Here is a 27,152-nt window from a genome sequence, read left to right as displayed (position 1 = left end):
AGGGGAGGATCAAGTGTATCTGGCCTAAGGTGACCTCATACTATCCTGATCTTTGTCCAGGTACGGAGCACCAAGGACAGAGGAGACAGGAAGCCTGTTTCAGTCATCTCCAGGAATCTGGGTTTCTCATAATTGCCCTGTGATTCAATTTTCAGAGGTTTTCTACTAGACACGATATTTCAGAAACTTCACTCCATCGGTTGGTGGATACAATCTGAAACTCTCAATGAATAATTAATGTGCTCCACAGTGTAATAAAAGGGTACTCAGGTGAACTACTGTCATGAATATTTGAACCCGATAATAGCGTACCTATCTGAATACCGTACCTATCTGGATACCGTACCTAAATTCTGAAGTCTGGCAATTACTCTCGTTTGAGTACTCTGGTATGAGTACTCTGGTATGAGAGTAGAGCATGACAAGAACATCTGGGGTTTGATGTGAGAATGTAAACTTGTACAAGGAAAGTTAAGTGTCATATATTTTAGTTAGGCCTGAACCATGAATGGACTACTGGTCGTGGGATGTCAATACCCGGGTCCATTTCAATAACTCAGTCTCTGCCTCTCTCCCTCGCATTACATTTTTTTCTCCATTGCCTCTGTTTTTCTCAGAAGAACACACTCTTTCCCTGCGAGGGCAGAGGGAGAGGGCTGGAGTGTCTCTCACACTCTCAAACCAGATCCCCTTGGCTGCGGCTGACTGCTTGTCTCACTCCCACTTGTCTTACGCCCCACACACATACACTGACACACTCCCTCCTGACTGGTCTGGGAAGTGGCAGGAACTAAGCGCGTTTCATTTCTGTTTACCTGTAGGGAATCAACAAAATTGTAATACTGTGTGGAAGGTATTTGCAACTGCAGTATTGTCCCTTTATTGAATCAGATGCACTGGTCAGCAGGTCTGAGCTTCACAAGTGGCGTCCACTGATGGGATGTCCTTGTAAGGATAGGGTAGTATTGGGGTGTCTGTCTCCGTGATCATGCTACCTAATTCGCACGGGTTCCATAGTGATGAATGACTTCCTTAAGGTTAACTTCTTATGGCTGCAGGGGCAGTATTGTGTAGCTTGGATGAAAGGTGCACAAAGGTGCCCAGAGTAAACGGCCTGCTCCTCAGTCATAGTTGCTAATATATGCATATTATTATTAGTATTGGATAGAAAACACTCTGAAGTTTGTCAAACTGTTTGAATTATATCTGTGAGTATAACAGAACTCATATGGCAGGCAAAAACCGGAGAAAAAATCCAAACAGGAAGTGGAAATTCTGAGGCTGGTCGATTTTCAAACAAGATCCTATTGAAATCACAGCGAGATATGGATGAGTTTGCACTTCCTACGGCTTGCACTAGATGTCAACAGTCTGTAGAACCATGTCTGGGCCGAATGAGAGGGGAATTAGTCAGGTCTGCCATGACCTGACCATTCTTTGACCATGCGCGTTCACATGAGAGGGAGCTCTGTTCCATCGCTCATCTGAAGTCAATGTAATTCTCTGGTTGGAACGTTATTCAAGATTTATGTTAAAAAACATTCTAAAGATTGATTCAATACATCGTTTGACATGTTTCTACGGACTGTTATGGAACCTTTGGACATTTCGTCAGGTTTTAGTGAACGCGCTTCCCTGACGTTGGATTTGTTTACCAAACACGCTACAAAAATAGCTATTTGGACATAAATGATGGACATTACCGAACAAAACTAACATTTCTTGTGGAAGTGGGAGTCCTGGGAGTGCATTCCGACGAAGATCAGCAAAGGTAAGTGAAGATTTATAATGCTTTTTATGAGTTTTGTTGACTGCACAATTTGGCGGGTAACTGTATGGCTTGCTTTTGTGGCTGAACGCTGTTTTCAGATGATTGAATATTGTGTTTTGCCGTAAAGCTTTTTGAAATCTGACACAGCGGTTGCATTAAGAACAAGTGTATCTTTAATTCTATGTAAAACATGTATCTTTCATGAAAGTTTATGATGAGTATTTCTGTTATTTGACGTGGCTCTCTGCAATTTCTCAGGATATTTTGGAGGCATTTCTGAACATGGCGCCAATGTATACTGAGGTTTTTGGATATAAATATGAACTTAATCGAACAAGACATATATGTATTTTGTAACATGAAGTCCTATGAGTGTCATCTGATGAAGATCATCAAAGGTTAGTGATTCATTTTATCTCTATTTGTGTTTTTTGTGACTCCTCTCTTTGGCTGGAAAAATGGCAGATTTTTTCCTGTGAGTTGGTGGTGACCTAACATAATCGTTTGTGGTGCTTTCACTGAAAAGCCTATTTGAAATCGGACACTTTGGTGGGATTAACAACAAGATTACCTTTAAAATGGTATAAAATACATGTATGTTTGAGGAATTTTAATTATGAAATTGAATTTGAATTGAATTTGGCGCCCTACACTTTCACTGGCTGTTGTCATATCATCCCGTTAACGGGATTGCAGCCATAAGAAGGAAGCTAGATAGCTAGCTGTTATAGAATATTTTTGTATACAAGTGGACTTGCTACTTCCGGGGTGGGGACGAAGAACACTGTGTACCAGTGTCCTAGCAAGCTAGCTACTTCCCTTGTCGTAACATTAAGAGAAGTTCAAACCCATAGTTGATGCTAATGTAGCCACATAGAGAAATGTAGCTATCAAAACAACCCCATTCGTCACTATGGGTCCAACGGAACCTTGCAACAACGGACCCTTGTGCATGTAGCCCAAGCTCATTGGGTAGCCACACTGGCAGCCTGGTTACCTGGCTTTCGGAAGGCTAAAAACATAGCAAGTTAGCTATAAAATAAAATACCCTGGCAAATATTATTGTACTTTCCGGTGTAACCTCAAACATTGTCCTAGTTCTTTTTTTTTGTGATCAATATTTTTTCCGATTTCACATTATACAATACACATAACGCAGGACCTCGTTACACATATTAACCGACATGACAACACTAACAATCTTTTGTATAAACATAAAACCATTTACGTACTGTCAGGAGTCAATTATTTGAGCTCACAAAATGAAATTTACAGCAAGAAAGTAGAGTTTACAGTAAGAAATATTCTATATTTTTATCAGATAATAAAATGCCGTCCCCCCTCTCCTTTACCATGTAGGTCCATTGCTTGGTCAAGAGTTGTTGATACTGATAGAGTTTTACATTATACAGTTGAAGTCGGAAGTTTACATACACCTTAGCCAAATACATTTAAACTCAGTTTTCACAATTCCTGACATTTAATCCAAGTAAAAATTCCCTGTCTTAGGTCAGTTAGGATCACCACTTTATTTTAAGAATGTGAAATATCAGAATAATAGTAGAGAGAATTATTTATTTCAGCTTTTATTTCTTTCATCACATTCCCAGTGGGTCAGACGTTTACATACACTCAATTAGTTTTTGGTAGCATTGCCTTTAAATTGTTTAACTTGGGTCAAACGTTTCGGGTAGCCTTCCACAAGCTTCCCACAATAAGTTGGGTGAATTTTAGCCCATTCCTCCTGACAGAGCTGGTGTAACTGAGTCAGGTTTGTAGGCCTCCTTGCTCGCACACACTTTTTCTGTTCTGCCCACAAATGTTCTATGGGATTGAGGTCAGGGCTTTGTGATGGCCAATACCTTGCCTTTGTTGTCCTTAAGCCATTTTGCCACAATTTTGGAAGTATGCTTGGGGTCATTGTCCATTTGGAAGACCCATTTGTGACCAAGCTTTGACTTCCTGACTGATGTCTTGAGACGTTGCTTCAATATATCCACATAATTTTCCTACCTCATGATGCCATCTATTTTGTGAAGTGCACCAGTCCTTCCTGCAGCAAAGCACCCCCACAACAGGATGCTGCCCCCCCCGTGCTTCACGGTTGGGATGGTGTTCATCATAGAACATCATCATGTTTTGGTCAGGCAGAAGAAAACACATGGCTGGCTAGTTGGCTACAGCAGGTTCTAACATGCTGGTGTTTTGGCCCCTCTGCTGCTAGTGCCCCCACTAAAGCTTACCCCATTACAAGCTCTATATACAGACGCAAGATTCAGAGAGTTGCAATGACATTTTTCGCCACAAAAGGGGTGGCTCCTTGTAATACGCTCCGGCATTCTACATACTTTTTTCTACCTGAAAATGTAGATACGCCATTCCTTCCACAGCCGTGGGGCCGTGTTGTTGATTATTTCCTTCAAATCAAACCATATTTGATTTGTCACATGCTTCGTAGACAACAGATTTAGATTAACAGTGAAATGCTTACCTACGGGTCCTTTTCCAACAATGCAGAGTTAAAGACAAGAAGAAAAAAAATCCACTTCAATCAGTGTAGATGAAGAAGACATCTTAAGCCTCAAGACAATTCCCATTCAGAGGGTGACTGGGAAAGTCAAAATATTTAAGTGCCTTTGAACAGTGTATGGTACTTAATTTTTTTTATCTAACCTTTATTTGAACAGGCTATGGTAGTAGGTTCCAGGCGCACCGGTTTGTGTCAAGAACTGCAACAGTGCATCTCCTGACACCAGCGGGCAGAAAGGGATGAATCTCAGAGAGCTAAGTCTCCCCCATTGCTTCTGCTCTAGTATCCACCTATCAATTCAGAGCAGAAGGTAGTGTAAGATAAAGAAACAGTTAACATGCAGAGTTCCCTGGTGCTCTCTGAGCCCCCATCCAGATGAACCTGAACTGTCCTGCTGAGGCCCGGAAGGCAAGAACACCAGTTTCCATTTCAATTGACTCCCTTCCTCTTTCTCTCCCATTCCCTTTTGACTGTTCACCCAACTGTCTACGTACATAAAACGAACGATGACTGCCGAACCTGAAATATTTATCCCAAAAATACATAAACTACAAAAACCCATAGCCTTGGCATCAGAGGTGTAGCCAAGATAGTTCAAATGGAAAATATTTTGGCTCCAAGACACTTTCGCTGAGAAGAGCAAACACTGAAAGTCACTGGAGAGCTGTGACAGGAGACGTGTGCTGTTTGCTAGTTTGACAGCGATTTTTTTCTTTCAGAGATGTACTGTGTCTTGCGCTGACAAATGTACAGACACCTGAAGCAATAAATGTTCTGATTTAAACATGTCAAAAGGAATAGCACATGCACTTGGGATATGACTGACAAAAGCACCAGAGACTGTTGTACACATTGTCTAGCATGCAAGCAGAATGAAACCATGCATTTTTTTCTCGTCATGAAAGAAGCTACCAAAAAGCTAGTTTTTTTGTTGTCTTCCATCAACATCTCTACTCATAGTGATAGAGGCACCATCAAGCAGGACTGTCTAGATAAAAAAGCAGATAGCCATTCTAAAAAAAGAACACACACGAGTGTTTCATCAGTCTGCAAGCAGAGGAATCAGTCATTAGTTCAAACAAGCTACTGCCGAGACAAGCTGTTTTTAAAAGCACAAAGCCATATGCGGTGGAGAAAACATGACTAGAACAAAGGAATAAAAAATGGTCCGGTCACAATGTCTATGTATGCACTCTCTCCTCTCAGAGGGTTTTACAGACAGCGCCACTACGCCTTTGGACCTCTGACTAGTAGGACTATGGCAATTTTTCAAATAGAAAGTCAGCAGCCCTCAGCACTTCTCCACTGTCCCATCAGTCTGGCCACCTGTCAAACATGGGCAAGCGAGTGAAGCCAGTGCTGAGCAGAGCTCTTCATCTTTCTACCTGCTTTAAGAGATGCATATTTAATCCATGCACTGGCAGCTCCATGAGTTCTGAATAGAACAGTTCATCACTGTTCCAAAAGCAGACACAGCAGACAGACACAGCAGGTGGACAGGCCTATGATGGTGCATATTGCTAGCATATTCAACTGCCAGGCATGCTTCCATCGCTTGTTCTTTTCCATCCATCACCTACTGTAGATTAGTAAGCTACTTTGAGTAAATGGTAGTTACGATACATGGTTCAGTATGTGGTACAGGTCATGTAAACCTAACATGCAACTATACTGAACAATAACATGCAACAATCTCATAGATTTTATTGAGTTACAGTTCATATACGGACATCAGTCAATTGAAATCAATTAATATGGCCCTAATCTATGGACTTCACATGACTGGGCAGAGGCACAGCCAAGGGTGTGCCTGGGAGGGCATAGGCCCATCCACTTGGGAGCCAGGCCCACACACTGGGGAGCCAGGCTCAGACAATCAGAATGAGTTTTTCTCCACAAAAGGGCTTTATTACAGACAGAAACGCTCCTCAGTTTCATCTGCTGTCGGGGTGGCTGGTCTCAGACAAATGTGGAGGTCCTGGGCTGGCATTGTTACACCTGGTCTGTAGTTGTTAGGCCGGTTGGACGTACTGCCAAATTCTCTAAAACGTTGTTGGAGGCGGCTTATGGTAGAGAAATAAACATAAAATGATCTGGCAACAGCTCTGGTGTACATTCCTTGGGTCAGCATGCCAATTGCACGCTCCCTCAAAACTTGAGACATCTGTGGCATTGTGTTATGTGACAAAACGTCCCATTTTACAGTGGCCTTTTATTGTCCCCAGCACAAGGTACACCTGTGTAATGATCATGCTATTTAATCATTTTCTTGATATACCAAATGAGAAATGCTCACTAACAGGGATGTAAACAAATTTGTGCACCAAATAAGCTTTTTGTGCGTATTGAACATTTCTGGGACTAGTTATTTCATCTCATGAAACCAACACTTTACATGATGCGTTTATATTTTTGTTCAGTGTAATATGGTAATGAATTGGGTATTGACTAGACACCTTTTGATAACTTCAAGTCCCCTCAGAAACCTTCACACTCAAAAGGGAATGAATAAAGAGTCCAAGGCAGTAATCAATAGACTCTGCCACACAAACAGCACTCCCAGTTCCAGGAAGGAATGCATGCCACAAACATACTATGAGTACTTCCTAATGCAATGCATTGTCAACAACCGGGCTGTGATTGCAATCAAGTTTTGTGTTGATGTGTATAAGCATGCAAACATCAGAAATAATCAAGGCAATGTTCCCTTCCAAAAATGTGTTACCCTAAAATAGACAGAATAATGGCTCCAATAGGATGACATTATAGGAAGACATTCACATAACACAGCAGGGCTTTCCACATGGTAAAAATAACTCACAGTTATGATTTAATCTTTAACACAAGTCTTTAACCAGAGTTATGATTTAGTCTTTAACACAATGCTGTGTCGAACTTTGAATATAAAAGTATGATAGTATCACAGTATGATAAATTACCTCAGTTAATAGCTTTGAATCCACCTATATTTCAAACATAAAACATATCAATTCTTACTGGATACCGGAAGAGATATCTTTATTTTTTATATCACACTGAACATAAGGTAAAACACTAGTGGCCTGCAGTATTCAAGCACAGAGCAATCACTGCTCAGTGATTTATTTGAAGACAGAGGTTTCTTTTCAGTGTAGAGAATCCTTCCATTTGTAGTCTCTCCTCATTGCGCTTTTGCCAATGCTATCTCAATCAGCTATCAGCCAGGGAAAGGATAGCTACCTTCTCTCCTGCCTAACTGACAGACGGATACAGTGACAGAAAAACACAGAAAGTGACGGCTTAATAGACCAACCGACAGACGGACAGAATCAGGCTACACTGTTTTGCTGCGGGTTATACTCTAGGCCTGAGGCCCTGTGACTCAGTCGCCTCACTGCTCAGTGCCTTAAGAATAACAGTCAGGGACAGAGCTGGTGTGTCCTGTGTGTGATCTCATCATTGCGGTCCACAGAATCCCTCTTTGTTCCCCCTTATCCCGAATTCATGACCCCTGGAGGAGTAAACCAGTATTTTTGTGGGGGGTCACTTCTTCACACACATGGCCATTCATCGCCTCTGTGTGAGGAAGCTTGCATGGAAAAAGTCCTTATTGAGACATGGAAGAAAGATAATGTCGTGTTCTCTCTGTTTCCTCCTGTCTCAGGCTCTGTCTCTCTATTTCGTCTCAAAATTCAAAATATTTTTTCTCTCTCTGCCTCTCTCTCTCCCTCTTCCTCTCTCTCTCATCATCCTCCCCTTGTCTCACCCTGTCTGGTCAAATGAAGGCTGTTCCACCAGTGTCACAGGGGATGGACTTGCTGGGTCCATGGTGGTTGACGGCTTGTTTCACAGCGCTGACCTACTTCACCAAGCCTGGCCTCAATAGTTGGGGAGCGCTGTAGTTTGCCGGGATAGACCTGGCTAGCACCACTAGCTAATTAGTTACATCCAGACAGTCACATTCAGGGATTATACCCAGCACTCTCAGCTCTCTCGCCCACAGATCCCTATTCATTCGTGGGGCTGTGTTTTCGGAGCCTGCTAAACTCCCTGGGTCCTGGGGGAATGTCGGTGGCCTGGTGTGGTTGTCTGAGTGAGTGGTCACTCTGCATGTAAAAAAACCTCTCAGGCAGGATGGGAATATCAAGCATGGAGGTGATGTAATTAATAAACTTAGGGGCGGCAGGTAGCCTAGCGGTTAAGATCGTTGGGCCAGTAACCGAAAGGAAGCTGGTTTGAATCACAGAGACGACTCGGGGGAAAATCTGCCCTTGTGCCCTTGAGCAAGGCACTTAATCCTAATTGTTGCTCTGTCTGCTAATAAATTACCGAAATGTAAAAAAAAAAAAAAAGTGAACTTCCTCAGCAGTTGTTCTCCACCATTAGATAAGTGTTTTATGTGACGCCTGGCACCAGGGGAACTTAAGGTTTAATATTGCATATGCCATGATGAATCTGTGCAGTGTTAGGTTTCACTCTGACAAATGTCTCTCCATATGCCGGCAGGTATGTTTTTAATGTGCAGTGGCACATTGTATGTTGTTGCCAATTTCGTATGGCACATGCTCAATCAAAGTGAGATCAATAGAAACCTATCATCAATTAAATGACAGTCAACATTAAATCATTGCATTAAATAGATGTCTCCAAGCATATCATTCTGTTTACAAATCTCGGTCAATGAGGTTTGATAGTATAAAACTACATCTACTATCTTCTAGAAATGAATGTCTGTTCTCTGTTGTTAGTGCCACTGATTGTAAAGATGGAGAGGTCCTAGTTGTTGTCCCTCCTCAACACTTTCCCCACTATTCCTCAGGAGTCACTGTGACACTCCTGAGAGAACGGTCTTACTCCGGCAGTAGCACTTCCTAAAGCATTTTCCTCAATGTTCAGAATGTTCCTGATTGAGATTGAATTTGCTGCATAAGTTCCTTAATGCTATAAACTGAAGCACTCACACAGTGGTGCCCTCATATTTCCTTCACTGGAAACAGTGTTCTCTAGCAACATCCTGTACTGTACCAACACACGTTAGTACAACACAGGAACTGACAGAAGACCTCCATGATGGTAAGATAATGCCTTTACCACCCCCTCAATATACTCTCACTGTGTTGGTTTCCATGTCCAGCCTGAGAATATATGTAGCACGTGTCTTGTGGAATGACTCATGGCCCTGAGATGTCCCTGCCATCTAAGCTACGCCACATTATCACAGGCTGGTGTAGAAGCAGGAAATGGTAAATCACTGCCATGCCGAGCGTGCGCTACAGTAGTAAGGTCCTGAAAGTCAAACCCCAGCAAGACAGGCACAGTGATCCTGCCATTTTAATTAACCCCAGAGCTGTGATAAGTTGTCCCCCCCCCCCCCATCTTTCTAATCTTCCCTTGTTGCAGTTTGAGAGTGGCTGAATACACTGTGTCTCTCAAATTCAGGTGACAGCAGCCAACAAAAAAAGCCCATTTAATTTCTCTTCGTCTCGCTTATCTCCCTCATGTTCAAACATGATGAGAAAATGCTGTGTTTTGGTAAGATCCTCTAGAACCCTCAAACTAAGAATATAATATGTTTCTAAACACTTCTACATTAATGTGGATGCTACCATGATTACGGATAATACTGAATGAATCGTGAATAATGAATCGTGAGAAAGTTGGACGCACAAATATCATACCCCAAAGACATGCTAACCTCTCACCATTACAATAACAGGGGATGTTAGCATTTGGGGGGGGGGGGGGGGCTATGATATTTATGCGTCTGTAACTTTCTCAATACTTTTGTAATGCACTGTATCTGTAAGGTCCCTCAGTCGAGCAGTGAATTTTAAACACAGATTCAACCACAAAGACCAGGGAAGTTTTCTAATGCCTTGCAAAGAAGGGCACCTATTGGTAGATGGGTCAAAATAAAATAAAAAGCAGACACTGAATATCCCTTTAAGCATGGGGAAGTTATGACAATTCGGGTATAACAAAGTGTTATATTTGGGGCAAATCCAACACAATACATCACTGAGTACCACTCTTCATATTTCCAAGCATGGTGGTGGATGCATCATGCTATGGGTATGCTTGTCACCGGCAAGAACTAGGGAGTTTTTTTAGGATAAAAATAAACGGAATAGAGCTAAGCAAAGGCAAAATCCTGCAGAAAAACCTGGTTCAGTCTGCTTTCCAACAGATATTTGGAGAAAAATGCACCTTTCAGCAGGACAATAACCTAAAACACAAGGCCAAATATACACTGGAGTTTCTTACCAAGACGTGGCCTAGTTACAGTTTTGATTTAAATCTGCCTAAAAACTAGACTTGAAAATGGCTGTCAACAACCAACTTGACAGAGATTAAAAGAATCACAAAAAAAAAGTGAAAATATTGTGCAATCCAGGTGTGCAAAGCTCTTAGAGACTTACCGTGAAAGACTCACGGCTGTAATCGCTGCTAAAGGTAATTCTAACATGTATTGACGCAGGCTTGTAAAAACTTATGCAAATTAGATATTCGTTTTTCATTTTCAATAAATTTGCAACAATTTCTAAAAACATGTTTTTACTTTGCCATTATGGGTTATTGTGTGTAGATCAATTAAATTTATTTTGAATTCAGGCTGTAACAACAAAATGTGGAATAAGTCAAGGGGTATGAATACTTTCTGAAGGCACTGTAGGTCCCTCTCCTCACAAGGAAAACTGCATCATTCGTGGGGACTAAATGTTTACTGTTGCCTTGCTTTTTAAATGTGCAGGGGCTGAAATTCCAAACAGAAAATATCTCCTGATTCCATTGGTGTGAAACAAAACAAAAGCAGAATTACCCCACTGGGGAAAAAAGTACCAGTTCACTGAGCCATAGCTCCAAGCTATTTGCAAGGCATCCGATACAGCAGTGTTGAAATGCACTGCAATGTCTGATTAGCAGAATATTACCACATCAAAACAATTGTGGATTCATTTTTTACTTGTTTTGTTAAATAGCTGCCTACCATCAAGCTTCTCAGGGGGTCACTTAGAAGCTTCTTAGGTGAACAGTGAAGAGGCAACACTCTTCACATTAGGCCCTAATCTGAATGCTGGCATTCTAGGCAGAGTTGCAAAGAAAAAGCCATATCTCAGACTGGCCAATAAAAAGAAAAGATTAAGATGGGCAAAAGAACACAGACACTCAACAGACGAACTCTGCCTAGAAGGCCAGCACCCCGGAGTCACCTCTTCACTGTTGACTTTGAGACTGGTTTTTCTTGCTCCGTTGTGCCCCAGGGCCTCCCACTCCTCTTTCTATTCTGGTTAGAGCCAGTTTACGCTGTTCTGTGAAGGGAGTAGTACACCGCGTTGTACACGATCTTCAGTTTATTGGCAATTTCTTGCATGGAATAGCCTTCATTTCTCAGAACAAGAATAGACTGATGAGATTCAGAAGAAAGTTCTTTGTTTCTGCCCATTTTGAGCCTGTAATCGAACCCACAAATGCTGATGCTCCAGATACTCAACTAGTCAAAAGAAGGCCAGTTTTATTGCTTCTTTAATCAGCACAACCGTTTTCAGCTGTGCTAACATAACGGCAAAATGGTTTTCTAATGATCAATTAGCCTTTTAAAATTATGAACTTGGATTAACTAACACAACGTGCCATTGGAACACAGGAGTGATGGTTGCTGATAATGGGCTTCTGTATGCCTATGTAGGTATTCCATTAAAAAATCTACCGTTTATAGCTACAATAGTCATTTACAACATTAACAATGTCTACACTGTATTTCTGATCAATTTGATGTTATTTTAATGGACGAAAAAATGTGTTTTCTTTTCAAAAACAAGGACATTTCTAAGTGACCCCAAACTTTTGAACGGTAGTGTATGTAAATGTAATATTTCGGTTTTTCATTTTTAATACATTTGCTTTGTCATTATGGGGTATTGTGTGTGAATTGATGAGGGGGAAAAAACTATTTAATCCATTTTAGAAAAAGGCTGTAATGTAACAGAATTTTGAAAAAGTCAAGGGGTCTGAATACTTTCCGAATGCATTGTACGGTCAATTAACTCTTGTAAAGGGGGATGGCTGACAACAAGGTTATTTTCAGAGACAAATGCAGATGTAAATGGCAGACAGCATCCTTCATTTTTTAACAAACTGACAATCGCATGACCATGAATCTCATAGTTGTGACAGCCTTTTCCTTAACTCATTATTTTCTTTTGAGGAGTGTGGCAGCCTGTGAATAATGACATTTAACTGCAAAAGGAGCAGTGAAGTGGTCACAATAGAGTGTGATGCAATGGGTGATTCCATAAGGAAACAAGAACAAAAAAAACACCATGATTTATTTGATTTCCACGTAATTGAATCCATAGAATGGTCCTTTTGAGGAAGGATTGTTGACATATACTGTATTTGACATGTGTATCTTAAAGCATAATTAAGAAATAATTAATTGAAGTTTGAACATTTGTGACAATTTGGCCTTACCCAGACCTCCTTGATGACTCTACTGTTACATCGGTAAATGCTACAAAGAAAACGTAGAATTTTTATTTCAATATCCATTTTCTTACATTCATTTATGAATATTGAAAAATATGAACATTAATATTTTAAATATGTCAAAAATTATTTGGCTAATGTTTTCATATATTGTTGAACATAATCTACTCTACGGGCATATATTAAAGTTCCAGAGTGGGATCTCTACTAGTTTTAAAGTCAGGCCCATTTTATACATAGACATTGTCATAGTAGACAACGTAACCAATCACAGTCCTCCTTTCACTTACTGTATATCATTGCAAATCCTGCGAATCACCTGTAGAGGGCGACCATTTTGAATCCATTTCACCTTCACTCTGTTGGTAATGTTTACAAATTGTATCGTAACGCTAAAAAGTAGCAGAGATCCCACTCTGGAACTTTGATATGCCCGTAGAGTATATTATGTTCAACTGAAATATTAGCCAAATCAAAAATGTAATATTTTCAATATTCAGGTTTATATTTTCAATATTAGTAAATTAATGTACGAAAATATTATTGACATTAAAATACTATTCATAGGCCTACAGAGCAAGCGGTAAGTCTTCATATGACACCAAGTTTTGCTTTGTAGCACCTACAGATAAAACATTATGGAGTCTTAAAGAAATGCTTCCGAACTTTGGTGACATAGTAAGTATTCTTAAACCTCTGGCTTTGGGCTGGATGTGTCAATATCCCCATTTCCATCCACAGTTTCCATGTGAGTAAAGTCATACAGTAAAAAAAATCACAACAGCTGTGATAGAAACAGGAAGTTTTGGTACAATTTTATAAATGCAGACAGATAATTTGTTCGTTCAACATGGTGAGATCTTTTTGTGTCCGTAAAATAAATTATGCGAGAAATGGCAGTGTAAATATTGATATAATATCCATCATATCAAAGTAAACTTGGAGTCACACAATGATATGGTGTGTGGTCCTCCCACTACGATAAATTATGATGAACTTCACAGGGAAGTAAACGTGCACGGTAATGAGCTTGATGCTCCTTTCCAATAAATAGAGCGTCTTATCCTGTTGACATGATGATCAATGCTTGACTGACATTTGACAAGTAAAAATATTATCCATAATGATCTCATCATGTAGACTAGCCTACCTAGCCTGGAGTGGAAAATGTGATGGAAACACATTGAACTTTTGATTTTTATTATGTCATTACGCACTGATTTTTAACCGTAACAAGTCAGTTTGGTGGAAACACACCACTGGTGGGAAATGGCGCATTTCAGTTTTCTTTATGCATATTTTTGAATATTTGCATTGAAAATCTGTCGCCAATTGGATGGATACCTAGATAAAGTGTAGTTCATACATGCATAATCTATGGTTTTACCTCAATTAACCATGAAATCCCTAGTTTGAAAGCAGCTTTTTACTGCAAGGTGTGCTGCGCCATTTTCCCTCATGTGGGCCAGCCCCCTAGCAATTCAAGTTCTAGCTTCAGCCCCTTGCCATTTGAGTGACAGCTAGGAAGACGCCCACAGAGCAGAGCGAGAGCGAGAGCAATGACGTGGTGCACATATTGGCACATGTGACTTAATACACAATTTTCTGGGACTACTTTTGGCTTGTGTGCGCTACTTTCAGAATTACTGGCTAAAAAGTATACAAAAGTACCAAAGAATCTCTTTAAAGAGGGCCTGGGTAAGGCAAAAATATCTCAAATATTCCAATTTACAATTAATTATTTCTCAATCATGCTTTAAGATACACATTTTAAATATATGTTAAAGCACCCATGCACTTTTTAAATCACTGTATGTCTAATACATCACTGTGTGTTATTTCTCTGAGCCTCCTTTTGCCATTGAAATGCTCCTTCTGATAGTGTGGGCTTGTTGATACAAATGTAAATATATTTACATACACAGCCCTGCTTGGCGGATAGGATCATCTAGAGCCCTTAAACTCAACTCTGGACCTCGAAGCCAGTTCCACTGTGGTTTTTCATTGTTCCCCTCTAATCAGGGACTGATTTAGACCTGCGACACCAGGTGGATAATATTAATTATCAGGTAGAACCGAAAAAAAGCTTGTAGGTGTCACGTTCCTGACCTGTTTTCCTTGTTTTTGTATGTGTTTAGTTGGTCAGGGCGTGAGTTGGGGTGGGCATTCTATGTATTGTGTTTCTATGTTGGGTTTAATGTGTTGCCTGAAATGGTTCTCAATTAGAGGCAGGTGTTTGACGTTTCCTCTGATTGAGAACCATATTAAGGTAGGCTGTTCTCACTGTTTGTTTGTGGGTGATTGTTCCTGTGTCTGTTTGCACCACACGGGACTGTTTCGTTTGTTCGTTCGTTTAGGTAGTCTGTTCCTGTTTCATGCGTTCTTCGTGTTCATGTAAGTTCTTGTTCAGGTCAGTCTACGTCGTTTGTTATTTTTGTAATTCATTCAAGTGTTCTTCGCTTTTCGTCTTTCATTTATTAAATTCATTATGTATTCATCACCCGCTGCGCCTTGGTCCACTCATTGTCCTCAAGACGATCGTTACAGAATCACCCACCAACGAAGGATCAAGCAGCGGGTTAACGGGCAGCAGCAACAGCGCATGAAGGAGGAATGGACATGGGAGGAAGTTTTGGACGGCAAGGGTTGCTACACATGGGAGGAGATTCTGGCTGGAAGAGATCGCCTCCCATGGGAACAGCTGGAGGCAGTTAGGAGAGCAGAGGCAACCGGAGAGAGGAACCGGCGTTATGAGGGTACGCGGCTAGCACGGAAGCCTGTGGGTCAAGCCCAAAAATTTCTTGGAGGGGGGCTACAAGGGAGTGTGGCGAAGTCAGGTAGGAGACCTGCGCCAACTCCCCAAGCTTACCATGGAGAGCGAGAGTACGGGCAGACACCGTGTTATGCGGTAAAGCGCACGGTGTCTCCTGTACGTGTGCTTAGCCCGGTGCGGGTTATTCCACCTCCCCGCACTGGCAGGGCTAGATTGAGTATTGAGCCGGATGTCATGAAGCCGGCCCAACGCATCTGGCCACCAGTACGTCTCGGGCCGGCATACATGGCACCAGCCTTACGCATGGTGTCCCCGGTTCGCCTACATAGCCCAGTGCGGGTTATTCCACCTCCCCGCACTGGTCGGGCTACGGGGAGCATACAACCAGATAAGGTTGGGCAGGCTCAGTGCTCAAGGGAGCCAGTACGCCTGCATGGTCCGGTATATCCGGTGCCACCTCCCCGCCCCAGCCCAGTACCACCAGTGCCTACACCACGCACCAGGCTTCCTGTGCGTCTCCAGAGCCCTGTTCCTCCTCCACGCACTAGCCCTGTGGTGCGTGTCTCCAGCCCATTACCACCAGTGCCTACACCACGCACCAAGCCTCCTGTGCGTCTCCAGAGTCCTGTGCGTCCTGTTGCTGCTCCCCGCACTAGCCTGAAGGTGCGTGTCCTTAGCCCGGTACCTCCAGTTCCAGTACCACGCACCAGGCCTACAGTGCGCCTCAGCCGGCCAGAGTCTGCCGTCTGCCCAACGGCGCCTGAACTGCCCGTCTGCCCAATGCCGTCTGAGCTGTCCGTCTGCCAAGCGCTGCCCGTCTGTACTGAGCCTTCAAAGCCGCCCGTCTGTCCTGAGCCTTCAAAGCCGCCCGTCTGTCCTGAGCCTTCAAAGCCGCCCGTCTGTCCTGAGCCTTCCGAGCCGCCCGTCTGTCCTGAGCCTTCCGAGCCGCCCGTCTGTCCTGAGCCTTCCGAGCCGCCCGTCTGTCCTGAGCCTTCCGAGCCGCCCGTCTGTCCTGAGCCGCCAGAGCCGTCCGCCAGACAGGAGCCGCCAGAGCCGTCCGCCAAACAGGAGCCGCCAGGGCCGTCCGCCAGACAGGAGCCGCCAGGGCCGTCCGCCAGACAGGAGCCGCCAGAGCCGTCCGCCAGACAGGAGCCGCCAGAGCCGTCCGCCAGACAGGAGCCGCCAGAGCCGTCCGCCAGACAGGAGCCGCCAGAGCCGTCCGCCAGACAGGAGCAGCCAGAGCCTTCCGCCAGACAGGAGCAGCCAGAGCCTTCCGCCAGACAGGAGCAGCCAGAGCCTTCCGCCAGACAGGAGCAGCCAGAGCCTTCCGCCAGACAGGAGCAGCCAGAGCCTTCCGCCAGACAGGAGCAGCCAGAGCCTTCCGCCAGACAGGAGCAGCCAGAGCCTTCCGCCAGCCATGAGCAGCCAAAGCCTTCCGCCAGCCATGAGCAGCCAGAGCCTTCCGCCAGCCATGAGCAGCCAGAGCCTTCCGCCAGCCATGAGCAGCCAGAGCCTTCCGCCAGCCATGAGCAGCCAGAGCCTTCCGCCAGCCATGAGCAGCCCATCAGTCCGGAGCTGCCCCTCAGTCCGGTGCTGCCCCTTAATCCAGTGGGGTTAATTTGGAGGGTGGCCATTTGGAGGAGGCTACGGAAGCGGGGTTTGACTATGGTGGGGTGGGGACCACGTCCAGAGCCGGAGCCGCCACCGTGGACAGATGCCCACCCAGACCCTCCCCTAGACTTTAGGGGGTGCGCCCGGAGTTCGCACCTTGAGGGGGGGGGGGGGGTTCTGTCACGTTCCTGACCTGTTTTCCTTGTTTTTGTATGTGTTTAGTTGGTCAGGGCGTGAGTTGGGGTGGGCATTCTATGTATTGTGTTTCTATGTTGGGTTTAATGTGTTGCCTGATATGGTTCTCAATTAGAGGCAGGTGTTTGACGTTTCCTCTGAGAACCATATTAAGGTAAGCTTTTCTCACTGTTTGTTTGTGGGTGATTGTTCCTGTGTCTGTTTGCACCACACGGGACTGTTTCGTTTGTTCGTTCGTTTAGGTAGTCTGTTCCTGTTTCATGCGTTCTTCGTGTTTATGTAAGTTCTTGTTCAGGTCAGTCTACGTCGTTTGTTATTTTTGTAATTCATTCAAGTGTTCTTCGTGTTTCGTCTTTCATTTATTAAATTCATTATGTATTCATCACCCGCTGCGCCTTGGTCCACTCATTGTCCTCAAGACGATCGTTACAGTAGGGTAAGAGTTGAATACGCCTTACCCCTTCAAAGAAGGAGGATACATATATGCAAATAAAAGATGACTGGTCATTGGTCAGAATAATCAGATCAGATTGTGATGCCATGATCTGGGCCAAAAACACCATCCCTCCTGAACAGGCTGAAATTACACAAAAATAGGATTATTATCATTTTTACAATTTCAGTGTTATTTCAACCTCAGTGTGGAAATATCATTAAAAAAACAGGAAGTCACATTTTTAAACTGCACTGCCCCTTTAACAAGGACCCTTTAATTACATTTCGTGAAAATCTCAAATCATGGTCTTTTTTTGTTCTATTTTCATGAGGAATCACCCTAATGTAGCATTTGTCAGTATTAAACTAAACACAAACAGGACATTGTACATCTGAGACTTGACAAAGGTTAGCCCTGCTGGGACTGGATACCCCATTTTCAGTTTCAACTTTTGCTCAGAGTGAACTTTTTGTCTGACTCTATGGTTCCATTTGACATCAGATTGACTCTCATGTAAGGCTCTTTGACCTGACTTACATTGAAATTACACTCCGAAATTAAACTACAAAACTGCAAGTGACATTCAACCATGGCTCAGCAAAGAGCTTTAGTATTGATGATCTGCTTGCAGAGACAGTGACTAGGATTGCTTGTTAGACAAAGCTCTGTATGACTATCTATATCATGCTGAGTTAAGTATTTCACAAAATGTTATCAATTTATATTTGAAAGTATTTGATTCAACCAAGCACCAGTCTTCACATTCCATCTTAAAGGGCCAGATAGATTCTGGGGTTCCCTTTAATAGTTCCAGACATTCTAACCATTTTAACTTCAGCTGTTCAGTGCCTAGTCATGCTGCCATAGGAAAGAGGAACAAAGTTGCGCTGTGAGACCCAGGAAGTGTTGCCTAGCCATGTGAATGGCTTGGATGCACCAGAACAATGCTCGCCGCCTGCCGTTTCCTCAGACAGCCGCCCAAATTCCATGTATTATACCCCAGGTTGCCTGGCAGTGGAACCCTCCAATTGGAGCCTCAATCACACATTACAACCAAAAAGCATTGGTTTAAAAGCCATTAAAATAACCACCGGCCGGCCACTAAATTTTCAAAGCCACCGTTAATTTCTAGCTATTTCTATCAAGCAGCCTTTTCTTTTGCAATGCAGGAACCGGTGAGAAAAATGTTTTGCTTCAGCACACACATTTCTTGATCCATGTTTAATTATTGTTGTGTGAAGAGGTGGAACAAGTTTGTATTTCCAGCTGCAGATAAGAAGAGTGCCATTGCCTAAAATTTGCTCAGGAGCTCTTTTCAGGAGTTGAAACGATGAACCTCCCAATTGAGGTGCTCCATCTGCTTGACTTTCACAAGGTTGAATGACAACAACTAATGAGTAAAAGAGATCCTATGTCTGGCAGAATCTATCCTTACTACTATATTATAACTGATTAGATCACTCTCAATCCTGTGTGTAATCGATCTCAGCCTAAAGTACTGTCATTACAGATATACACTGAGTATTCAAAACATTAAGGACACCTGCTCTTTCCATGACAGACTGACTAGGTGAATCAAGGTGAAAGCTATGATCCGTTATTGATGTCACTTGTTAAATCCACTTCAATCAGTGTAGATAAAGGAGAGGATACGGACTAAAGGATTTTTAAGCCTTGGATTGTGTATGTATTGTGTATTTCTTCCACTGCAAATCTACCATTCCAGTGTTTTACTTGCTATATTGTATTTACTTCGCCACCATGGCCTTTTTTTGCCTTTACCTCCCTTATCTCACCTCCTTTGCTCACATTGTATATAGACGTATTTTTCTACTGTATTATTGACTGTATGTTTGTTTTACTCCATGTGTAACTCTGTGGGCAAGACTAAAGATTTAAGTGCCTTTGAACGGGGTATGGTAGTAGGTGCCAGTTGCACCGGTTTGTGTCAAGAACTGCAACACTGAGGTGGCCCTAATGCTTGGTATACTCAGTGTACATTGCCCAGTTGCACCATTGCAAAATAGTCAAAGAAATACATCTTATGAGGTGAGAGAACGCAACAAGGTTGGTAATTGAAATAAAAGAGCTCCATTGAAGGAGACGGAGCCTCCATTTTCTACAGTGAAGCATAAAATGTGTCTTGTTTGTGCCCTAGGGCCAGGCTGGACAAAAATGACCCATAAGATAATGGATTCAGAGGACATGTCTCTTTTTATTCGTCTTACAACCCACCATTCAAGCAATGAATGTTATTACAGTTCTTGTAATATTTAATAAAAAATAGAAAGTGTCAGGCAGCCAAGAAAAGCTCGAAAGCTGCGAAAAAAGATGGATCATTGCAGTAAACGCATTGTTGTGGGAAATTACCACAGAGCCAAAGATCTGCTTCGACTGAATAAAGTCAAGAGACAGAAATCAAGTTTGGTGCAATTGTGCTACTCTGTTGTTCTCTGTTGTTGTGTTGATGAATTCCCTCCAGTTAGTCTGTGACATGCTGCAAAACAATACAACTGCACAGTCCCTAAAGGGAAAAGCAGTTCCCAAACTTGTTTTACTTGTAATTAGGATAGAGTACATCTTTACATAATTTATATACTGCAGTTTACAAACCTATTGTTTACCTGCTCACTACATTACACTACCTGATGAATGTTTTTGTTTCAAATATTGATTTGCATGTAAACTTTTAGCCTTATCAAAACAAATAGATCCTGAAGCTGCCATTAGCCTATAGCTAAAAGGTTAGAGAGATGATGGGAAAAAAAGAGGAGTAGTTGATAGATTACTCATCGGTGGTAGGTGATAGATTACTATCTAGTGGTGTAGCAGACTCCCTTTTCTGATATTCCGTCATGGCATCAGCTAATCCAAGCATCCGCAAACACAACACTTCACAACCCTGATACAAGAATGCTCCAATCCATCAGAAGCACATTTATCTGCATCCATCCAGCCATTTCAGAGATGGCCTTTTTCATATCTCTTGGCATAGAAAGAGTATTATTTTATTCTTGGACAGTTCAGTACAGTAACTTCCAGCTGGTCACAGAAACCTTGAAGCCTGATTATTTGGGGCAGCCCTTAGCAACATCCTGATAACAAAAACAACAGCGAGTCACTTTCACAGTGAGAGTGGAATTTTCTCCCTCCAGGACAACAATAGCCCCAAAGCAGCCGAGTGGGCAGCCCGATCGGGGCCTGCACAGATTACACCTCGCGGGACATTGTTCTCTGGCTATATGGGAGTTCTAGGGATGAAGAGGAGCAGCAGATGGCAAAGAGAGGGAGAAAGTAGAGAGTAGACAGACCAAGGCAAGACCACCAGCTGTCATCCTCCACTGTGCCCTCTCACTGTCGCAGCTGGACCTCCATTACCCCGGTCTGAGGCTCAGAGGCACACACAATAAGCAGATACACAAGCACATGCCACAGACATTCCACAAGAGAGGAACCAACACAAAGCACCACTTGCTCGAGTATAGAGTGTACACACAAACACACTTCTTAAGGTGATATGGCACTGGCAAACACACACACACACTGTTGATCCAAACCAAATCTTAGCAGAGAGAGGAATAAAAAAAGCAACAGACTATTAATTTAACAACTCTGGTCCTGGGGTTTGAATGACTCAAGTAAACCCTTGTTTTCAATTAATGAGTCTCCAAATGGTTTGGAAAGGCTTTGCTGTAAGACCCATGTGGGTGCTCCTGAGTGGCGCAGCGGTCTAAAGCACTGCATCTCAGTGCTAGAGGCGTCACTACAGACACCCTGGTTTGAATCCAGGCTGTATCACAACCGGCCGTGATTGGGAGTCCCATAGGGCTGCGCACAATTGGCCCAGCATGGTCCGGGTTTGGCCGGTCTAGGCCGTCATTGTAAATGCTGTCCTTCTAGGCAGAGTTCCAGTGTCTGTGTTCTTTGGCCCATCTTTTATTTTTATTAGCCAGTCTGAGATATGGCTTTTTCTTTGCAACTCTGCCTAGAAGGCCAGCATCCCGGAGTCGCCTCTTCACTGTTGACGTTGAGACTGGTGTTTTGCGGCTACTATTTAATGAAGCTGCCAGTTGAGGACTTGTGAGACGTATGTTTCTCAAACTAGACACTGTAATGTTCTTGTCCTCTTGCTCAGTTGTGCACCGGGTTCTCCAACTCCTCTTTTTATTCTGGTTAGGGCCAGTTTGCGCTGTTCTGTGAAGGGAGAAGTACACCGCGTTGTACGAGATCTTCAGTTTCTTGGCAATTTCTCACATGGAATAGCCTTCATTTCTCAGAACAAGAATTAGACTGACAAGTTTCAGAAGAAAGTTCTTTGTTTCTAGCCTTTTGAGCCTGTAATCGAACCCACAAATGCTGATGCTCCAGATACTCAACTAGTCTAAAGAAGGCCAGTTTTATTGCTTCTTTACTCAGCACAACCATTTTCAGCTGTGCTAACATAATTGCAAAAGGGTTTTCTAATGATCAATTAGCCTTTTAAAATTATAAACTTGGATTAGCTAAAACAACGTGCCATTGGAACACAGGAGTGACGGTTGCTGATAATGGGCCTCTGTATGCCTATGTAGGTATTCCATAAAAAATCTGCATTTCCAGGTACAATAGTCATTTACAACATTAACAATGTCTACACTGTATTTCTGATCAATTTGATGTTATTTTAATGGACAATTCTTTTTTGTTTTTCTTTAAAAAACAAGGACATTTCTAAGTGACCCGAAACGTTTCAACGGTAGTGTATATATAAATAAATATAATTCAAATAATAAAGAAGAGAAAAAAGGCAAACTTATGATTGACTGGGACACACCACTGAACAAAGGGGCTTGACAGGTATTTTTCACCCAGACTCTCCACTTGACATTATGCTGATGACCACTGTCACAGAATTTGCAGAGACCAGTAATTACTTATTTTCTGACCAGTGAATAGCATACACTACAATTGCTAATTTGAACCCTTAAAAGAGTCTGGAATGCTGGTTTTGGGCTTTTGACATAATTTGAGAGAAAAGTAACACATTTTAAAAGCATAACACAAGCAGGATGAAAATCAAAACATTACTCTTCCATAGTTTGTAACAGTTTACATCAGGGCTTCCCAAACTTTTTTGCTTCGTGACCTGCCAATTGAGGTGTCTTTTGAGTCACAACCCACCAAAAGGGTTGAGCGGTGAAAAACAAACAGACCAAAGAATAAGTCAAAAACAATCTTGGCAGCGGAGAGAACATTTGGCTATGGACCTGAAATAAAGTGATGCAGTTTTAAAGGCAAGTTTTCTGCAATTCTATCCATTCTGGATTTAAACTAATTTCCTGCAATTCTACACAAAATCTAAAGAGATTTTCCAATACTTTTGTATACTTCTTAACCAGTAATTCTTAAAGTAGCGCTCACAAGCCAAAAGCAGTCTCAGAAAATTGCATACTGTATTCACATATGTGCAGATATGTACACCACGTCATTGCCCTTTCTCTGTCTGCCGTGTGTGCATCTTGCTTGCTGTCACTCAAATGGCCAGGGCCTGAAGCTCATTGGCTAGAACTCGAATTGCTAGGGGGCTGGCCCATGTGGGGAAAATGGCACAGCTTCCATATAATAAATTGCTTTCAAACTAGGGATTTTGTGTTGAACTGAGGTAGAACAGTAATTCTGCTCAAATATTATGCATGTATGAACTACACAATGACACATCCAGCCAAAGCGGGAGATTTAAAAAAAAATACTTAGTAGTCTCCGAAGTTCCCGAAGCACGTCTTAGTGCTGTGTTCTTATGCTCAAACATTATAACAAAATCAATGGGGACCTGATTGTGTAGCTTTTATTTTGTTGACTGTAAATGTATTATTAGGTTATTATTTCAAAATATGGGTCCATTATCTTTTCTATACTTTGTTTTAGTCTATGTTTACACTGGAAGTGTTGTTTTTTTAATCTCGAAAATGTATACAAATTATTTTTTTAAGTTTTAGTTGCAATGCAAAAAAAATACAACGGACCAAGGCATTCTGCATTATAGGGTTATCAGCTATACAGGTGATACCATGTGAACGACAATCCCAATGCTCCGTTTTAACGTTTAGAAATGTCAATCATCACTTGCGATATGGTTTTCGAAACATATGGAATTTACCTTTCATATCAGCAAGAAATAATCTTTCAAATAAAAAAGGTACACTTACTGAAGCAGGTTTCTGGTGCATCTCCAGTTGATTAACTACACTTACGCTATACGTCCTACACAGTTACACTCACAAACAGACGTTCAAGCACGTTAGATACTGTAGCTAATTAGTAACAAGCGCTTTAAGATGGAGATGTGTTGGGACACTAACCCTATAACGGTGTGCAGTAATTTAACCTTTAGATTTTTTGAAAATTATATCTTGCTGATATGAAATATAGGTATGTTTCCAAAACCGTAACCCCAAGTGATGCTTAAAGTTCAGTCCAAGCCCCCCGGCAAAAATATGCGTCCCCCGGCCAAAAGATAACAGTACTCCCAAGGGCAGAAGACAGCGCCTATGAATGGACTACCCGCGCGACCCAACTGGACACCACAATTTGGGAACCACTAGGCTACTACTTTAGGTAATTGTGATTTATGCAGGTGGTTGATGATTGCTGAATCTTCATGCTACAACACTATTGTTTCCATACAAATATCAAAAACACATAACCAAAAACAGCATTTCAATATTTATTGAAATACGAAAATATAGGCTACTGTAAAACTGCATTCACACACTGCTGAAATGTGTTTTTCTTGCTCTGACCAATTGCTCCGCTGTTTCAGAAAATGACGTTTTGATAAACGTGCACTGAATTTAAACTTGGCAAGTGGTGCTTTACAAAAGAAACGAATGAAGCAACAATAATACGCTATGTCAAGTGTTTGATGTAAAATTAAAAACGAATAATTATACATAGCCTATGCTTGAATTGTATGCATTTTATCACATTTGGTCCAGTCAAGTCGGGAGTAACCTAACATTTCTCATTCTTACCTGCTAAACACTTTTCTTATCCTTTGAACCAGGGTCGGCGATGCCGTAATGGTTTCAGGAGGCATTGTCTCAATGGTGGTGACAACATGATTCTGCTGCGAGGATATCATCTCTGAACTAAACATTTAACGATCAGAAACCAGGGTGCATTCTGCTCCGTGCAGGGAGAGGACGTAGGGCTCGGGTACTCCACGAGGGACTAGATCCGATTATCGGTGCGCGCGATGGACAACCTCAGCGTTCATTCCATGGTTCACACAGGTGAAGATGATGACGCTGCTGTATTTACAAACAGTGAAGAATGTGTGTTGGCCACACACGCGGGGAGTTCATGAAAGATGCACCTGTTCCTTAATGAAATGTTTGCAGAGGTACCCCGGTTCGTCAGTGTGCATTTTCTGAATGCCTGCTTCAGACTGTGCGGTGATTATGAGAGGCGACTGGTTTTGGAAGGAACTTGAACTACCTTTATTAGCCAGCAGGGAGAGGGCTTTCACCACAGTTAGTGCTGTTGAACATGAGGAATAAACCCACTGATTTAGGCCTACTGTTGGAATACAGCAATGTAAATAGCCTGCAGATAAAGCGGATAGTTGTGCTCTATATACATAGTCCCTACAAATAGTCTGGTGTGGGGTTATAACAGATAAGCAATGCAGGTGTTCATTGGCGAAAATAAGCATTATGGAGATGTAAACCTATTTTGACTTTTTCAGTTTCAAAAGGGTCTGGACTGACTGAATATTCCATATGGATATAACCTACTGATTCTATTTTAATGGATAAAAGAAAGGGAATATTTGTATATTAATTCAAATAAATGTCATGTGATCCATATCAGTTGAATCACAGCAATGTTTCCAGTGCCTTTGAATTTGTCTACTTTATTCACCAAACCTTAAAATCTCTCTACCTTGAAGTCAAGTTAGCTGTTGCATAGTCTCGTGTTGCCGCCCTCCCTAACTCTGTACCGAAGCTAGCTGTCACAAGATCAGATGTCAAGGAAAGCTGTCACAAACAACAGACGGGTTAGTGGTGATGAGACCGTTTTGAACTTAGGCACAACTAAAAACAGTGAGCTGAGCTTTGCTTCCTCTAGTCAGAAAGACACCTCAACATAACCTAGTCTTTTTTATCTCCCTGCTTCTCTGCCCACACAGGGACATTTTCACAGACAGTCAAGACGGGCTTGTTTTGGAGCTGTCAATCTTCTGGTGGAAACCACATGAGTCACTCAGAGCGACAATCACAATGTTTACAGGGAGAAAAACAGCATGTTCCATGAATAATGAAATGATGAATGATGAAATGTAATCTGAGCAGCAATAGGAGGGAAAGGCCTCTTCTCTCTGATGTAATTCTACAGCAGCACAGTGTATGAGAATCTAGATACTGTTGAATCATCGGGTTTCATTATTGTCATTCAAATGGCCATGTTACACCGTGTCAGAGGGCTTACTACAGCCTCTATTTAAGCCATTTTCATGGCTCAGCACAGCAGTCCCTATGTCCTGGAGAACTGTGGGTTTTTTTCAACCTGGAACACCATGTGGATCCGTCACCCTGTCACACACATCATCATGAGGCCATGAACGATGACAGGTGGACAACACATTATGGTTATATAAAGGCTTTGGTTTGGGGTACATTGGTGGTGGAATTTACCGTGATCTTCTTTGGCCAACACTACTTTACCAATAGGACCAACTCCTTGAGTCTTCTTCAGTACATGTGTTTCATGAGGGAGAGATCAAACAGGCAAATAAATAATCAGTGATAATCAAACAGTGAAAAAAATACCTTAACTACAATGAATATCAATGAATATATTATCCCTAGTGTTGGCTCCAACAGCCCACTCACATGCCCACTGGAGATGGCAGGGGTTTCGTGGGGTCGTTGTGGCCCACATCAAGTGCCTCCACAGGCTTTAACAGTTTGAGGAAGTCTCTCTACTACCTGTGCATCTGGAAAGTAACTGCACTTTCCTGTCAACCTGCCGGCTGCTGCACAAATTACGATGACTCATTCTCACCCCTCTTGTTAATTAGGCAGAATGAAACACATAATTAAAGGGTAATTGACAGGGAAATTGATGAAGTAAATTGTTTCTATAAATAAATTGTATGTATAAATATTTCTGCGTGACAATACAGACATTCTGCTGTGGAAGATGTGAATGGCCATTGAATCTCTGTCGCAATAGCATTTTGCAGTAGCCTATTCTTTGTGTGCTGGAGTCACAGAATTAGCTGAGGACAGATCACTTTTCACTGGAACAGAGGAAAACGCTCAGGGTAGCTGATAGCAGCTATGGATTTAGTCCATCCTAGACCTTTAATACTTGTGACTGTCCGTTT

General features: G+C 42.3%; 1 protein-coding gene across 1 annotated transcript in view; it reads right to left on the bottom strand.

Moving 5' to 3' along the window:
• The window catches only part of LOC129817496 (solute carrier family 35 member F1-like), a 166,055-nt gene extending 140,815 nt beyond the window's left edge, over positions 1-25,240 (bottom strand). Inside the window, exon 1 of the mRNA XM_055872799.1 lies at positions 24,793-25,240. Coding sequence (XP_055728774.1) covers positions 24,793-24,917 — 125 coding nt within the window. The 5' untranslated portion in view covers positions 24,918-25,240. The remainder of the gene's footprint in view (positions 1-24,792) is intronic.
• Between the last annotated feature and the right edge of the window lie 1,912 nt (positions 25,241-27,152).

The sequence above is a fragment of the Salvelinus fontinalis genome, chromosome 20 (genome assembly GCF_029448725.1).
Source record: "Salvelinus fontinalis isolate EN_2023a chromosome 20, ASM2944872v1, whole genome shotgun sequence".
Lineage (NCBI taxonomy): Eukaryota > Metazoa > Chordata > Actinopteri > Salmoniformes > Salmonidae > Salvelinus > Salvelinus fontinalis.
This window is presented reverse-complemented; position numbering and strand designations above follow the sequence as displayed.